Raw genomic sequence first — 17,158 nt, forward strand, 5'->3', positions numbered from 1 at the left:
TCTGTCCCCACCCTGGGCTTCAAAGGAGCAAGTATTAGCATCCACAGTAAGTATAAGTGCACAGTCACATGGTCAAGGACTGAGTCCATCCCAGGAGCAGACTATTGGAATGCCTCAGGGGTCTTTGGGATCCTTGCCTGGGAGCACATCCTTGCCAGGTCCCCAGCTGTCTGAGCACACTGCCCCTGCCACAAACACCCAAGACGGGTGACAGGGACCCAGAAAGCTCTGTTTTGCCAAACATCCAGCTCTCCCAGGGGACTCTGTCTCCCTCCTCCTTCTGGAAGCTCTGGGAAATTAGGAGCTCAAGGGAGAGGCACCACAGGGCATGGCCTTGGCCAAAGTAGGGGCATTGCCTGATGTGACTCACTCACCAGGAGCCGTGCCAGCAGCTTCTGTGGTGCAGGCAGGTCCACTGTGGAAAGAAAGACAGGCAACCTCTAGAACATGATCCCTTGGCTCCAAGGGGGCTTCACTCTGCAGGGGGCTCCCCCACCAGGACCCTGTTGCCACTCATGATGGAGGATGGGTTTGCTCAGGAGATTTCTCATAAAGAACATCACTGTAATCAACTCATCCTGGGAAGAAGGAGATTCATATTAATGGGGTGGGGTTTAGAAGGTGCTGTTTTCAGAGCACCATTAAGTGGTGGACACCAGGATCTTCAGGACAATGTTCTGTCTCCTACCATGAGCCTTGGCCTGTCTTGTACCAACAGTAATTAGACACCCTTTCCTGCTCCCTGCCTCCATACGAGGGCTTTGGGAATTGGTGAGCTGTGACAAGCAAACCCAGAGCTCTGGGATCAATGGGCAAGGGATGAGCCATGCCTGCTGAGAAGTTGCAGGTGGTGGGGGGAGGTGGGTCATGATAGAACTCAGCCTCTGAATAGGGGGCATGAGGGGAGTAGCTCTGGGGAATGGAGTCAGCTATCTGGCTGCCCCCACCATTGAGCCTCGGAGCTGCCCACCATGCCTGCTGTGGCTGGCCATGTTGCCCCCTACATCCTTGCCATGGAGCTGACGTTCTGCCAGGTTGGTCAGGCTGATGCAGATGGGGGTCAGGGCCTCTGTGTAGTCTGTCTCCATGATGTAGCACAGGAGCCTCACCCAAAATTCCTGGGACAGCAGGAGGACAGAAGCCCAGGGTTAGCTGGAGACATCATCCTACGGCCATCCAAGGGGAGCCACCAGGCTACACCCACAGTGTCTGCCCATGGACTGCCATGGCCCTGAACTGGCTCCACTGTCAACCCTGCTCTTTGTCAGGGCATCTAAGTTCCACCAACCTTGATGTGGCATGGGAGAGCTCCAGCTAGTCCCTACTGAACCTGACAAGCCCTCTGCCTATCCTCTCTGCCCCTGCTGCCCTCACATCAAACCCACGCCTATCATGTCCTCTAGTCCAGGGCCCTTCCTTTGTCTTCAAATTCTCTCAAAGTGCACGCTGGGCAGACGTCCCATGTGTGCTTGCTGGTGACCTTGGAGCTGTGATCCTGGAGCTGTGTCTCTAGCCCTTCACCTTCAGTATGTGTCATCTCCCTCACCTCACCATCTTCTTCCACCATGGATCTCTTTAGGTGGCCGTTGAACACCCCCAGTTAATCCTGGCCCCCCTTCTCCACACTCCTACCCTAAGAGTTTGGGGTGAGACCCCTGTATTACCAACTAATAAGTGCAATCACTTGATCTATTCCAGCAGCCAGGACTAGAATCCCTCAGCTTCTTGGCCCCCCCAAGAAGCAGCATGGTGAGTTGGAAAGAGCATTTAAATCTGGCTCCACTGTTTATTAGCTGTGGGGTCTTGGGAAAATTAATGAATCCCTCCAAGCATTAACTTCTTCATCTAAGACATCAAGGTAACAATAAGAGAGCCTACCTCATACGGCTGTTGGAATAATTCAAGGAGATCCTGCATGTTGCACACCTAGTACAGTACCTGCTATAGGTAGATGCCCAATGGACTGTAGTTACTATTATTATTCTTACTATTTGTGCAATTAAGATACCACTGGACTGGGAGCATCTGACTTTTGGCCTCACTTAATGGATCATTATTCCCCCCTTGATGCTGTCTTTGTAAGTTTTTCCTATCATATTGCTATGGCACATTGCAATTATAAGTTGATACATTCATTTCCCCTATAGCCTGTGAACTTCTTGGGGCTGTATTATTTCCTAATCCCCTCAGTGTATGCCCTCTGGCTTTCACCTAGTAGGAACTCACTAAATGGCTGTGCGATTAAACAGCTAAAATGGTTTCTTTACACCACTCCCTACCTGCCTGGACTGGAGCCGCTTTAAGGTAATGGACACATTTCAGACAATAAGTCAACTGATACATATTGAAGTCTATTGTGTGTCAGACACTGCCCTAGCATCTAGGGATACAAGACAAGGAGTAAGTTTCCATTAAGGACCCGGCTGTGTAACTGGGTCTTGAAGGACGAGACCCCAGGCAGTTAGAAGAGGAAGGCACCCCAGGCACCCCAAGCAGTGCGAATGGGAAAAGCAAAATCAGGGAGTCTGGGCATGCGCACTTCCCCCCAGAGCCTGGCACAGTGCGGATGTGAGCTGTGCCCATTGGTCCCAGTGCACCAGTCTAGTGGATGGGTGGGAGGGGGTTTCTCACTCACATTGGTCATCCCACTGACAGAGGAGGTGATGATCCTCACGGTGTCCATGGTGACTTTGTGGACCATCTTCTCCTCCAAATCTCTCTGATAAAAGTTCTCCCGGCGATTTGTCTAGAAGGCAGACAAAGGGGCCCCCTGTTTGTGGATTGGCAGGGGCTTGCTGTGGTCTTGGGTGTTGGTCTCCTCACTCTCATGGGTCTTGATGCTCAGATACTGGGTCTCAGAGAGGCTTAGAGCCAAACATGTCTCTATTGTGAATTTTTAGATTCCTGCCCTTGTGACCCTCATGCATCTGTCACTTTGTGGTACTGTGGTGGCTTTCATGTTGCTGTGACACTGGAAGCTATGCCACCAGTATTTCAAATACCAGAAGGGTCACCCTTGGTGGACAGGATTCAGCTGAGCTTCCAGACTAAGACAGACTAGGAAGAAGGACCTGGAGGTCTACTTCTGAAAAATATTAACCACTGAAAACCTTATAAATAGCAGCAGAACATTGTCTGATATAGTGCCAGAAGATGAGCCCCTCAGATTGGTAAGCACTCAAAAGATAACTGGGGGAGAGCTGCTTCCTCAAAGCAGAGTCAACCTTAATGACATGGATGGAATCAAGTTTTTGGGACCTTCTTTTGCTGATGTGGCATGACTCAAAATCGGAAGAAACAGCTGCAAATATCCATTAGTAACCAGAACATGGAAAGTATGAATCCAGAAAAATTGGAAATCATCAAAGATGAAATGGATTGCATAAAGATCAATATCCTAGGTATTAGTGAGCTGAAATGGACTGGCACTGGCCATTTTGAATCAAACAATCATATGGTCTACTATGCTGGGAATGACAAAAAGAAGAGGAACGGTATTGTATTTATCATCAAAAAGAATATATTAAGATCTATCCTGAGGTACAATGCTGTCCATTACCTGTTGCCATTGAGTCGATTCCAACTCATAGCGACTCTACAGGACAAAGTAGAACTGCTCCATAGGGTTTCCAAGGGGCAGCTGGTGGATTCAAACTGCAGACTTTTTGGTTAGCAGCCAAGCTCTTAACCACTATGTCACCAGATAGGAAAATATCAACACACCTACAAGGATGACAACAGAAAAGCTCAACATCATCAGTCAAAGCAATGCCAGGGGCTGACTGTGGAACAGACCATAAATTGCTCATATAAGAGTTCAAGTTGAAGCTGAAGAAAATTAGAACAAGTCCACAAGAGCCAAAGTACAATCTTGAGTATATCCCACCTGAATTTAGACGCCATCTTAAGAACAGATTGAACACTAATGACCAAAGACAAGACGAGTTGTGGAATGACATCAAGGGCATCATACATGAAGAAAGCAAGAGGTCATTAAAAAAACAGGAAAGAAAGAAAAGACCAAATGGTTGCCAGAAGAGACTCTGAAACTTGCTCTTAAATGTTGAATAGCTAAAGCGAAAGGAAGAAATGATGAAGTAAAAGAGCTAAACAGAAGATTTCAAAGGGCAGCTCAAGAAAACAAAGTAAAGTATTATAATGAAATGAACAAAGACCTGAATAGAAAACCAAAAGGGAAGAACACACTTGGCATTTCTCAAGCTGAAAAAATTCAAGCCTTGAGCTGCAATAGTGAAGGATTGCAAAAATATTAAACAACACAGGAAGCATCAAAAGTAGATGGAGAAGGATGGGGGCGGGAGCCAAGATGGCGGACTAGGTGGACGCTACGGCGGATCCCTCTTGCAACAAAGACTTGGAAAAACAAGGGAATCGATCACATACATAACAATCTACGAACTCTGAACAACAAGCACAGACTTAGAGACGGAAAATGAACAAATACGGGCAGACAGCGACCGTTTTCAGAACTAGGAGCCAGCGTACCAGGCAGGTGACCTTCGGAGTCTGATCTGGGGCAGAGCCCAGGGGGGCAGACGGCACAGAAGGGGGGCCCAGCCCTTCCCCCCAAACCCATCCCGGGAGGAAGTCTAGCTGGTTGGCATGGGCGGCGTAGCGGCGCAGCCGGAGGGAGAAGCACCCGGGAGGCAGTGACTGATCTGGGAGTGCGGAGAACAGCATCCCAGCCGGGGAGCCGTCCCGACAGGAGTTTGGCGGGAAGCAGGCGGGGCGCGAGCTGGGGGGGTGGTTAGCTATATTTCCCTAAAGCGACCCTGGGGCAGGGCCCACACGTTCGTGCAGGGGGACGCACACCCAGTCCACGCGTGTGGCGCGGCGCACCGGAGGGAGAAGTCCCCGGGAGGAAGTGACTGGTCTCGGAGCAGGAAAAGCAGCATCCCAGCTGGGGTGCCGTCCCGCTGGGATTTGGGCGCACGCGTGGGCGGGGCGTGAGCGCGGGGTCCAATTATATTCGCCTGAATAGACCCTGGGGGCTGGCCCACCCGTTTGTGCGGGACACGCCCACCCAGTTCACTCGAGCAGTGCCGCACACCGGAGGGAGAAGTCCCCGGGAGGAAGTGACTGGTCTCGGAGCGGGGAAAGCAGCGTCCCAGCTGGGGACCCGTCCCGCCCGGATTTTGGTGGATGGGGGCGGAGCGTGAACGCGGTGTTCAGCTCTATATTCTGTGGTGCTACACTCCTAGCTCTCTGATCCCTCCCCCACCCTCCCCAGGAGGCTCCATGAACATCCAAATACCCAGAGCCAGAGGGAGAATTCAGATAGGGATCTGACTGCATTTTTTTTTAGCTGATTACCTGGAAAATCTAGTTTCCCAGTGATGGCTCGGAGACAGCAGTCCATATCAAATCACTTAAAGAAACAGACCATGACAGCTTCTCCAACCCCCCCAAAAAAAGAATCAAAATCTTTCCCAAATGAAGATACAATCCTGGAATTATCAGATACAGAATATAAAAAACTAATTTACAGAATGCTTAAAGATATCACAAATGAAATTAGGATAAATGCAGAAAAAGCCAAGGACCACACTGATAAAACTGTTGAAGAACTCAAAAAGATTATTCAAGAACATAGTGGAAAAATTAATAAGTTGCAAGAATCCATAGAGAGACAGCATGTAGAAATCCAAAAGATTAACAATAAAATTACAGAATTTGACAAAGCAATAGAAAGTCAGAGGAGCAGACTCGTGCAATTAGAATGTAGACTGGGACTTCTGGAGGACCAGGGAAACAACACCAACATAGCTGAAAAAAAATCAGATAAAAGAATAAAAAAAAATGAAGAAACCCTAAGAATCATGTGGGACTCTATCAAGAAGGATAACTTGCTAGTGATTGGAGTCCCAGAACAGGGAGGGGGGACAGAAAACACAGAGAAATTAGTTGAAGAACTCCGGACACAAAACTTCCCTGACATCATGAAAGACAAAAGGATATCTATCCAAGATGCTCATCGAACCCCATTTAAGATTGATCCAAAAAGAAAAACACCAAGACATATTATCATCAAACTTGCCAAAACCAAAGACAAACAGAAAATTTTAAAAGCAGCCAGGGAGAAAAGAAAGGTTTCCTTCAGGGGAGAATCAATAAGAATAAGTTCAGACTACTCAGCAGAAACCATGCAGGCAAGAAGGGAATGGGACGACGTATACGGAGCACTGAAGGAGAAAAACTGCCAGCCAAGGATCATATATCCAGCAAAACTCTCTCTGAAATATGAAGGAGAAATTAAGATATTTACAGATAAACACAAGTTTAGAGAATTTGCAAAAACTAAACCAAGACTGCAAGAAATGCTAAAGGAGATTGTTTGGCCTGATGACCAATAATATCAGGTACCAACACAATACAAGGTCACAAAACAGAACGTCCTGATATCAACGCAACTCAAATAGGGAAAGCACTAAAACAAACAAATTAAGACTAATTCTAAAAAATAAATAAATAACAAAATAATACACATAACAGGAAATCATGGAAATCAATAGATAAACGATCACAATAATCAAAAAGAGGGACTAAATATAGGAGGCATTGAACTGTCAGATGGAGAGTGATACAAGGCAATATAGAAGGATACAGGTTAGGTTTTTCTTGGAAAAATAGGGGTAAATAATAAGGTAACCACAAAAAGGAATATCAATTCCATAACTCAAGAAAAAAGCCAAGAAAAACGTAACGACTCAATAAACACAAAGTTAAACATTATGAAAATGAGGATCTCACAAGCTACTAAGAAAAACATCTCAGCACAAAAAAGCATGTGGAAAAATGAAATGGCCAACAACACACATGAAAAGACATCAAAATGACAGCACTAAAAACTTATTTATCTATAATTACACTGAATGTAAATGGACTAAATGCACCAATAAAGAGACAGAGAGTCACAGACTGGATAAAGAAACATGATCCATCTATATGCTGCCTACAAGAGACACACCTTAGACTTAGAGACACAAACAAACTAAAACTCAAAGGATGGAAAAAAATATATCAAGCAAACAATAAGCAAAAAAGAAGAGGAGTAGCAATATTAATTTCTGAGAAAATAGACTTTAGACTTAAATCCGCCACAAAGGATAAAGAAGGACACTATATAATGATAAAAGAGACAATTGATCAGGAAGACATAACCATATTAAATATTTACGCACCTAATGACAGGGCTGCAAGATACATAAATCAAATTTTAACAGAATTGAAAAGTGAGATAGACACCTCCACATTTATAGTAGGAGACTTCAACACACCACTTTCGGAGAAGGACAGGACATCCAGCAAGAAGCTCAATAGAGACACGGAAGACCTACTTACAACAATCAACCAACTTGACCTCATTGACTTATACAGAACTCTCCACCCAACTGCTGCAAAATATACTTTTTTTTCTAGTGCACATGGAACATTCTCTAGAAAACACCACATATTAGGTCATAAAACAAATCTTTGCAGAATCCAAAACATCGAAATATTACAAAGCATCTTCTCAGACCACAAGGCAATGAAGCTAGAAATCAATAACAGAAAAACTAGGGAAAAGAAATCAAATCCTTGGAAAATGAACAATACCCTCCTGAAAAAAGACTGGGTTATAGAAGACATCAAGGAGGGAATAAGGAAATTCATAGAAAGCAACGAGAATGAAAATACTTCCTATCAAAACCTCTGGGACACAGCAAAAGCAGTGCTCAGAGGCCAATTTATATCAATAAATGCACACATACAAAAAGAAGAAAGAGCCAAAATCAGAGAACTGTCCCTACAACTTGAACAAATAGAAAGTGAGCAACAAAAGAACCCATCAGGCACCAGAAGAAAACAAATAATAAAAATTAGAGCTGAACTCAATGAATTAGAGAACAGAAAAACAATTGAAAGAATTAACAAAGCCAAAAGCTGGTTCTTTGAAAAAATTAACAAAATTCATAAACCATTGGCTAGACTGGCTAAAGAAAAACAGGAAAGGAAACAAATAACCCGAATAAGAAACGAGAAGGACCACATCACAACAGAACCAAATAAAATTAAAAGAATCATTTCAGATTACTACGTAAAATTGTACCCTAACAAATTTGAAAACCTAGAAGAAATGGATAAATTCTTGGAACAATACTACCTACCTAAACTAACACATTCAGAAGTAGAACAACTAAATAGACCCATAACAAAAAAAGAGATTGAAACGGTAATCAAAAAACTTCCAACAAAAAAAAGTCCTGGCCCAGACAGCTTCACTGCAGAGTTCTACCAAACCTTCAGAGAAGACTTAACACCATTACTATCGAAGGTATTTCAAAGCATAGAAAAAGACGGAATACTACCCAACTCATTCTATGAAACTACCATCTCCCTGATACCAAAACCAGGTAAAGACATTACAAAAAAAGAAAATTTTAGACCTATATCCCTCATGAACATAGATGCAAAAATCCTCAACAAAATTCTAGCCAATAGAATCCAACAACACATCAAAAAAATAATTCACCCTGATCAGGTGGGATTTATACCAGGTATGCAAGGCTGGTTTAATATCAGAAAAACTATTAATGTAATCCATCACATAAATAAAACAGAAGATAAAAACCACATGATCTTATCAATAGATGCAGAAAAGGCATTTGACAAAGTCCAACACCCATTTATGATAAAAACTCTTACCAAAATAGGAATTGAAGGAAAATTCCTCAACATAATAAAGGGCATCTATGCAAAGCCAACAGCCAATATCACTCTAAATGGAGAGAACCTGAAAGCATTTCCCTTGAGAACGGGAACCAGACAAGGATGCCCTTTATCACCGCTCTTATTCAACATTGTACTTGAAGTCCTAGCCAGGGCAATTAGGCTAGACAAAGAAATAAAGGGTATCCAGATTGGTAAGGAGGAAGTAAAGCTATCACTATTTGCAGATGACATGATCGTATACATGGAAAACCCTAAGGAATCCTCCAGAAAACTACTGAAACTAATAGAAGAGTTTGGCAGAGTCTCAGGTTATAAAATAAACATACAAAAATCACTTGGATTCCTCTACATCAACAAAAAGAACACCGAAGAGGAAATAACCAAATCAATACCATTCACAGTAGCCCCCAAGAAGATAAAATACTTAGGAATAAATCTTACCAAGGATGTAAAAGACCTATACAAAGAAAACTATAAAACTCTGCTACAAGAAATTCAAAAGGACATACTTAAGTGGAAAAACATACCCTGCTCATGGATAGGAAGACTTAACATAGTAAAAATGTCTATTCTACCAAAAGCCATTTATACACATAATGCACTTCCAATCCAAATACCAATGTCATACTTTAAGGGGATAGAGAAACAAATCACTAATTTCATATGGAAGGGAAAGAACCCCCGGATAAGCAAAACATTACTGAAAAAGAAAAAGAAAGTGGGAGGCCTCACCCTACCTGATTTCAGAACCTATTATATAGCTACAGTAGTCAAAACAGCCTGGTACTGGTACAACAACAGGCACATAGACCAACGGAACAGAATTGAGAACCCATATATAAATCCATCCACGTATGAGCAGCTGATATTTGACAAAGGACCAGTGTCAGTCAATTGGGGAAATAATAGTCTTTTTAACAAATGGTGCTGGCATACCTGGATATCCATTTGCAAAAGAATGAAACAGGACCCATACCTCACACCATGCACAAAAACTAACTCCAAGTGGATCAAAGACCTAAACATAAAGACTAAAACGATAAAGATCATGGAAGAAAAAATAGGATCAACCCTAGGAGCCCTAATACAGGGCATAAACAGAATACAAAACATTACCAAAAATGATGAAGAGAAACCAGATAACTGGGAGCTCCTAAAAATCAAACACCTATGCTCATCTAAAGACTTCTCCAAAAGAGTAAAAAGACCACCTACAGACTGGAAAAGAATATTCAGCTATGATATCTCAGACCAGCACCTGATCTCTAAAATCTGCATGATTCTGTCAAAACTCAACCACAAAAAGACAAACAACCCAATCAAGAAGTGGGCAAAGGATATGAACACACATTTCACTAAAGAAGATATTCAGGCAGCCAACAGATACATGAGAAAACGCTCCCGATCATTAGCCATTAGAGAAATGCAAATTAAAACTACGATGAGATTCCATCTCACACCAACTAGACTGGCATTAATCCAAAAAACACAAAATAATAAATGTTGGAGAGGCTGCGGAGAGATTGGAACTCTCATACACTGCTGGTGGGATTGTAAAATGGTACAACCACTTTGGAAATCCATCTGACGTTATCTTAAACAGTTAGAAATAGAACTACCATACAACCCAGAAATCCCACTCCTCGGAATATACCCTAGAAATACAAGAGCCTTCACACAAACAGATATATGCACACCCATGTTTATTGCAGCTCTGTTTACAATAGCAAAAAGCTGGAAGCAACCAAGATGTCCGTCAATGGATGAATGGGTAAATAAATTGTGGTATATTCACACAATGGAATACTACGCATTGATAAAGAACAGTGACGAATCTCTGAAACATTTCATAACATGGAGGAATCTGGAAGGCATTATGCTGAGCGAAATGAGTCAGTTGCAAAAGGACAAATATTGTATAAGACCACTATTATAAGATCTTGAGAAATAGAAAAAATGGAGAAGAACACATACTTATGTGGTTACAAAGGGGGGAAGGAGGGAGGGAGGGAGAGGGCTTTTTATGGATCAATCTGTAGATAAGAACTGCTTTGGGTGAAGGGAAAGACAACACTCAATACAAGGAAGGTCAGTCTAATTGGACTGGATTAAAAGCAAAGAGGTTTTCGGGATAAAACGAAAGCTTCAAAGGTCAGCGGAGCAGGGGCTGTAGTCTGGGGAACATGGTTTGAGGGGACTTCTAAGTCAATGGGCAAAATAATTCTATTATGAAAACACTCTGCATCCCACTTTGAATTGTGGCTCCTGGGGTCCTAAATGCCAACAAGCGGCCATCTAAGATACATCAATTGGTCTCAACCCACCTGGAGCAAAGGCAAAGGAAGAACACCAAGGTCACACAACAACTAAGAACCCAAGAGACAGAAAGGGCCACATGAACCAGAGACCTACATTATCCTGAGACCAGAAGAACTAGTTGGTGCCCGGCCACAATCCATGTCTGCCCTGTCAGGGAGCACAACAGACAACTCCTGAGGGAGCAGGAGACCAATGGGATACAGACCCCAAATTCTCATGAAAAGACCATACCTAATGGTATGATTGCGACTAGAGGAATCCCAGAGACAATGCTCCCCAGAACTTCTGATGCCACAGGACAGGAGCCATCCCTGAAGACAAATCATCAGGCATGAAAAGGACTGGTCAGTGGGGGGGAGAGAGATGCTGATGAAGAGTGAGCTAATTAAATCGGGTGGACACTGGAGAGAGTGTTGGCAACTCTTGACTGGAGGGGGGATGGGAAGATAGAGAGAGAGGAAAGATGGCAAAATTGGCACGAAACGAGAGACTGAAAGGGCTGACTCAATAGGGGGAGAGCAAGTGGGAGAAGGGAGTAAGATGTATGTAAACCTACATGTGACAGACTGATTGGAATGGTAAATGTTCACTTGAAGCTTAATAAAAATTAAAAAAAAAAAAGTAGATGGAAGGAATACACAGAGTCACTCTACCAAAAAGTATTGGTCGACATTCAACCATTCAGAAGGTAGCATATCATCAGGAACCAATGGTGCCGAAGGAAGAAGCCTAAGCTGCACCGAAGCACTGGTGAAAAACAAGGCTCTAGGAATTGACGGAATACCAGCTGAGATATTTCAACAAACGACTGAGCTGGAAGTCCTCACTCATCTATGCCAAGAAACTTGGAAGACAGCTACCTGACCGATCGACTGGAAGAAGTCCATATTTGTGCCCACTCCAAAGAAAGGTGATCCAACAGAATGCAGAAATTATCAAACAATATCATTAATATCACACACAAGTAAAATTTTGTTGAAAATCATTCAAAGGCAGTTTCAGCAGTACATCAACAGGAACTACCAGAAATTCAAGCCAGATTTGGAAGAGGATATGGAACCAAGGGAAATCATTGCTGATGTCAGATGGATCCTGACTGAGAGCAGAGAATACCAGAAAGATACTTACCTGTGTTTTATTGACTATGCAAAGGCATTTGGCTGTGTGGATCATAACAAATTATGGATAACATTGCAAAGAATGGGAATTCCAGAACACTTAATTGTGCTCATGAGGAACCTGTACATAGACCAAGAGGCAGCCATTCAAACAGAACTAGGCAATACCGTTTGGTTTAAAATTAGTAAATGTGTGCATCAGGGTATGTCCTTCCACCATGCTTATTCAATGCTGAGCAAAAAATCTGAGAAACTGAACTATATGAAGAAGAACGGGGCGTCAGGATTGGAGGAAGGCTCATTAACAACCTGCATTATGCAGATGACACAACTTTGCTTGCTGAAAGTGAGAAGGACTTGAAGCACTTACTGATGAAGATCAAAAACTACAGCCTTCAGTATGGATTTCACCTCAATGTAAAACAAAAATCCTCACAACTGGACCAATAAGCAACATCATGATAAATGAGAAAATATTGAAATTTCCAAGGATTTCATTTTACTTGGTCAAATCAACACCCGTGGAAGCAGCTGTCAAGAAATCAAATGATGCATTACATTGGGCGAATCTGCTGCAAAAGTCCTCTTTAAAGCGTTAAAAAAAAAAACAAAGATGTCGCTTTAAAGACTAAGGTGCACCTGACCCAAGCCACAGCGTTTTCAATAGCCTCATATGCATGTGAAAGTTGGACAATGAATAAGGAAAACCGGAGAAGAATTGATGCCTCTGAATTACAGTGTTGGCAAAGAATATTGACTATAACATGGACTGCCAAAAGAAGGAACAGATCTGTCTTGGAAGAAGTACATCCAGAAAACTCCTTAGAAGCAAGGATGGCTAGACTTCATCTCACGTACTTTGGACACGTTATCTGGAGTGACCAGTCCCTAGAGAAGGACATCATGCTTGGTCAAGTAGAGAATCAGCAAAAAAAAAAGAATGACCCTCAACCAGATGGACTGACACAGTGGCTGCAACAATGGGCTCAAGCATAACGATTGTGAGCATGGCACAGGACAGGAGAGTGTTCTGGTCTGTTGTGCATGTGGTTGCTATGAGTTGGAACTGACTCCAAGGCACCTAAGGACAACAACTACCCTTGTGACTGTGCACACCATTACCTGCCAGCATACTGTATGTCTATGTACATGTGTCATGAACGTGTATGCACGTTCAAGTACAAGTACATTGACTGCGTGGTTGGCTTTCCTCAATGCTGGTGGAAACCATGTCCAAAGTCCAACTGCTGTGGGGTCTGCGTGCTGGGGACACTCACCAGTTTGTAGGTGGACAAGGTCAGCTGCACTGACACGTACTTCAGGCCCCAGCCTTTGATCCTGTCCTGGTAGCCAGAAAGTGCCAGCTGGCCGATGACGCGGAGAATGGCCATCCTCACCTGAGGGGACAAGGTGGTGGAAGTGCTGGAGGTCGGAGTGGGCTCCAGGGGCAGGAGGCTCAGTGCCTAACACCCAGTCTAGTGACATGGGACAGCTGAGAACTGGGGAGACTCTGGGCTGGAAGAGGCCAGGGGCCACCTGGCTACTGCCCACTCTATATACTCCCCACCCCTGTCTCATTCATGGGGTTCTGCCCTGCAGCACCCCCAGCCAGAAGCCTCATCTGAACCCTAGGGACACAGCTGATTCCCTCTATGCACGCTGCTCATCTTTGGAAAGCTCTGGTGGGGAACAGCACCTCTTATCCTGGGTGTCCTCGGACCTACCACGTGAGACTCATTGTGTAGGGGCAGCACAGAACAGACCTATTCTCTCTTCCTTTCTCTGCCTAAATCTCCAGGCCAAATTCTCTCATCTGCTCAGCTTCTTCCTCAGAATTTCTGTCAGACCCTCAGAGCTCGCAGCCCTGAACCACAGCCGCACTCCAAGTTGGGCCAAGCACAGTGCAGTCTGGGATAGTGGTTTTTAATTGTGTATTTTGGGGGTAGGGGGAACCCTCAGTCCTCTTCCAAATGAAGTCAAATCTTGTAAACACCCTAAGCAGCCAAGCAGCTGTGGCTGAAGCTGGGTTTGCTTGGCCTCCCCTCTGCCCAAGGTGATGCCTGAGGCTCATCATTTGGAAACTCCAGGTAAGCCTGGGGGTCTCTGGAGTGGGAACCATGGCTTTTAGTAGCCTCACTACCCTCTACCCCTGCCTAGTACTGGGTGGGAAGCTGGGCTTTCTATCAAAGGTGTTGGCTTCCACGATTATGGTCGATGGTTATACAACATGATTAATGTAATCGATATCACTAAATTGTTATACCTGAAAAATGCTGAATTGCAAATGTCATATTATGTATATACTTGGAATGATAAAAAATGAAAAAGGGTGTTGACTTGAGGAGGCCAGCCAGGGCCCTCTACCCTACTGAGCTGGACAGGGAGAGAAGGTTGATAGTTGGCCTGCCCCGTGGATCTCAACATCCTGACAGAGTGTCACCTGAGCCCCATCCCCTTCCCCGTCTCTACCTTGTTACCTTAGACCTGGTGTCGGAGAGGGCGTTCTTGACCACCTTGATGGCCAGGCAGATGGTCCTCATATTCATTTTGGGCTCTGAAAGAGGAAAACCCACCCAGAGGCCACTGGCTTCAGGGCTGGGCTCTAAGGAGAGGGTCCAGGAGAGGTGTGGGCCCAGAGTAGAATCGGTGCCTCCTTGGGCCCCGCTGGCTATCTTCCTCAGAGAGTGGAGGCTCAGGGAGATCTCAGGTGACTGTCCCCCAACTCAGCCTCAGGGAGAGCCTCCCAAGCCTCAGGCTTCTTCCTGTTCCAACATTTCCACTCACCACCCACAAGCTCAGGGGTGCTTCCCTCAGGGACCCCCAGCCAGGCTCTCACCTCCGTCTCCTCACAGCACCCACTGCAGCCTCCCTCCCTGGCCCAGGTGGGATTGTTTTTATGCCTCGCTCCTTTGGCTGCTCCTTGTGTGCATGTCTTATGGGAAGTGGGTAGGACTGCCCTTGAGGGCAGAGTCATGGCCTCCTTTGTCCCCCTTGAAGCTGGAAACTCAGTTCTGTGCCCACAGTGGGCACAGGGAAGCTGCAAATAACAGCCGTGAAGAGCAAGGACTCTGGTGCCAGACTGCCCGGGTTCGAATCCTGGCTCCGCCACATCCCAACCATGTAACCCTGTGAGAATTACTTCACCCCCGTGTGGTTCAGTTTCCTCAGCTGTAAGTGGGGATAATAATGGTACCTCCGTTGCGGAGGTGTTGTGAGGATGAAACATGTGAGGACAGCACATGATAAGCACTCTATCAGTGTTTGCTATTCCTACAACTGATGACGGCAGACTCGATTAAAGAAGGGGACATAAAGTAAGGCGGGAAAGAGCCAAGAGAAGGTTCTGGAGAGATCAAATGTGGATGGAACGGATGCTCTCAAGGCTTGGCATTGGTTGAAGGCAACACTGATGTGGGAATCTGAGGAAATGAGGATAGGTAGAAGGTGGCAGTTTGTCAGGCGTTAACGGGAAAATGTTACAATTTAGAGCTTTTCTCTCCAAAATGGAATTTTTTTTCTAATTACATATAAAAAGTAAATAAATCAGTTGCAGTCTAGTTGGTTCTGACTCATGGCGACCCCATGTGTTTCAGGGTAGAACTGCACTCCACAGGGTTTTCAGTGGCTGTGGTCTTTTGGAAGTAGACCACCAAGCCTTTCTTCCCAGATGTTTCTAGGTGGATTTGAACCGCCAACCTTTCAGTTAGTAGCCGAGCTCTTAACTGTTTGCACCACCCAGAGATTCCTGATTAAAGAAATAATACATGTTTATTGCAAAAAATTAAGTTACTAACAGTTTAGGTGTGCCCCTCTAACCTGTTTATGCATAAATAAACATAGATTTATTTCACATAACTAAGGTCACAATATATACTCTGCTACACTTAATATGGAAACCCTGGTGGCATAGCGGTTAAGTCCTACGGCTGCTAACCAAAGGGTCGGCAGTTCGAATCTGCTAGGCGTTCCTTGGAAACTCTATAGGGCAGTTCGACTCTGTCCTATAGGGTCGCTGTGAGTCGGAATCAACTCGGTGGCACTGGGTTTGGTGGTTTTGGTGACACTTAATATACAAACCAAAAAAAGAAAAATTGCCATAGAGTCTATTCCAACTCATAGTGACCCTACAGGATAGAGTAGAACTGCCCACAGGGTTTCCAAGGCTGTTATCTTTATGGGAGCAGACCGCCAGGTGTTCCGGAGCCACTGGGTGGATTCGAACCACTCACCTTTCAGTTAGCGAAGGTTTAACTGTTGTGCCACCAAGGCTCCTCTACGTGTTATAATTAGGCCTTGTATTCACCCTTTGGTTTAGTTTTGCATGTTGGTACTAGGATTTGGGTTAACAGCTTGAAATTCAGACTCAGCTGGTTTTCAGGGTTTAAGGAGAGGATCAAGGTCACAATGCTGGGTCTTCCCAAGGGTAGAATATAGGAAGCAACCAAGAACTGCCGGCTCCCCTGGCCCACCCAAGCAGTGTCTATAAAAGAGGAGATGACAAGCCCAGACAAGGGCAAACTACCTCCCCTATCTGCCCAATCCACCTCTTCCCCTCCATGGCTCACCATCTGCACTCACTACGGCCCTGATCAGGGTCAGCGTCCCCACACGGGTGGCCTCCTTGCTCATCTCCATCTGGCTGAGGAAGAACTTCATCAGCTCCTTGGGGTAGGAGCGGGCTGCAGGGGAAAGAATTCTCATCACGCCCACTGATTCCATGAAGGCAGGAGTCCAGGGCCGGAAGCTCAGAAAGGCCAGGCAGCCCAGAGCACCCAGTAGATCCTGTGGGTAGGGGGCAGGCAGGGGGCAGCCCTACCGGCACCTCACCCAGGGCTATGAAGCAGTGCACGATCTCCGTTAGGTTCTGGCCGCTGTGCTGCTGCTGGGCCGGGGCCTTGGTGCACACCTGGGCAGAGACGGGGTGAGGTCACAGCCGGACAGGGGATGTGTGTATGGGGGGTGCACCCAGCTGGATGCACGAGGCATGG

The 17,158-nt window shown here is 45.1% G+C and overlaps 1 protein-coding gene across 1 annotated transcript in view; it reads right to left on the reverse strand.

Annotated features, from left to right (window-relative positions):
- MROH2A (maestro heat like repeat family member 2A) overlaps positions 1-17,158 on the reverse strand; it is a 60,543-nt gene that overhangs the window by 31,094 nt on the left and 12,291 nt on the right. Inside the window, exons 10-16 of the mRNA XM_064286513.1 lie at positions 16,998-17,076; positions 16,736-16,849; positions 14,648-14,724; positions 13,448-13,567; positions 2,636-2,746; positions 971-1,118; positions 375-415 (exon numbers count right to left, since the gene is read on the reverse strand). Coding sequence (XP_064142583.1) covers positions 375-415; positions 971-1,118; positions 2,636-2,746; positions 13,448-13,567; positions 14,648-14,724; positions 16,736-16,849; positions 16,998-17,076 — 690 coding nt within the window. The remainder of the gene's footprint in view (positions 1-374; positions 416-970; positions 1,119-2,635; positions 2,747-13,447; positions 13,568-14,647; positions 14,725-16,735; positions 16,850-16,997; positions 17,077-17,158) is intronic.

This window comes from Loxodonta africana, chromosome 6 (assembly GCF_030014295.1).
Source record: "Loxodonta africana isolate mLoxAfr1 chromosome 6, mLoxAfr1.hap2, whole genome shotgun sequence".
Classification (NCBI taxonomy): Eukaryota; Metazoa; Chordata; class Mammalia; order Proboscidea; family Elephantidae; genus Loxodonta; species Loxodonta africana.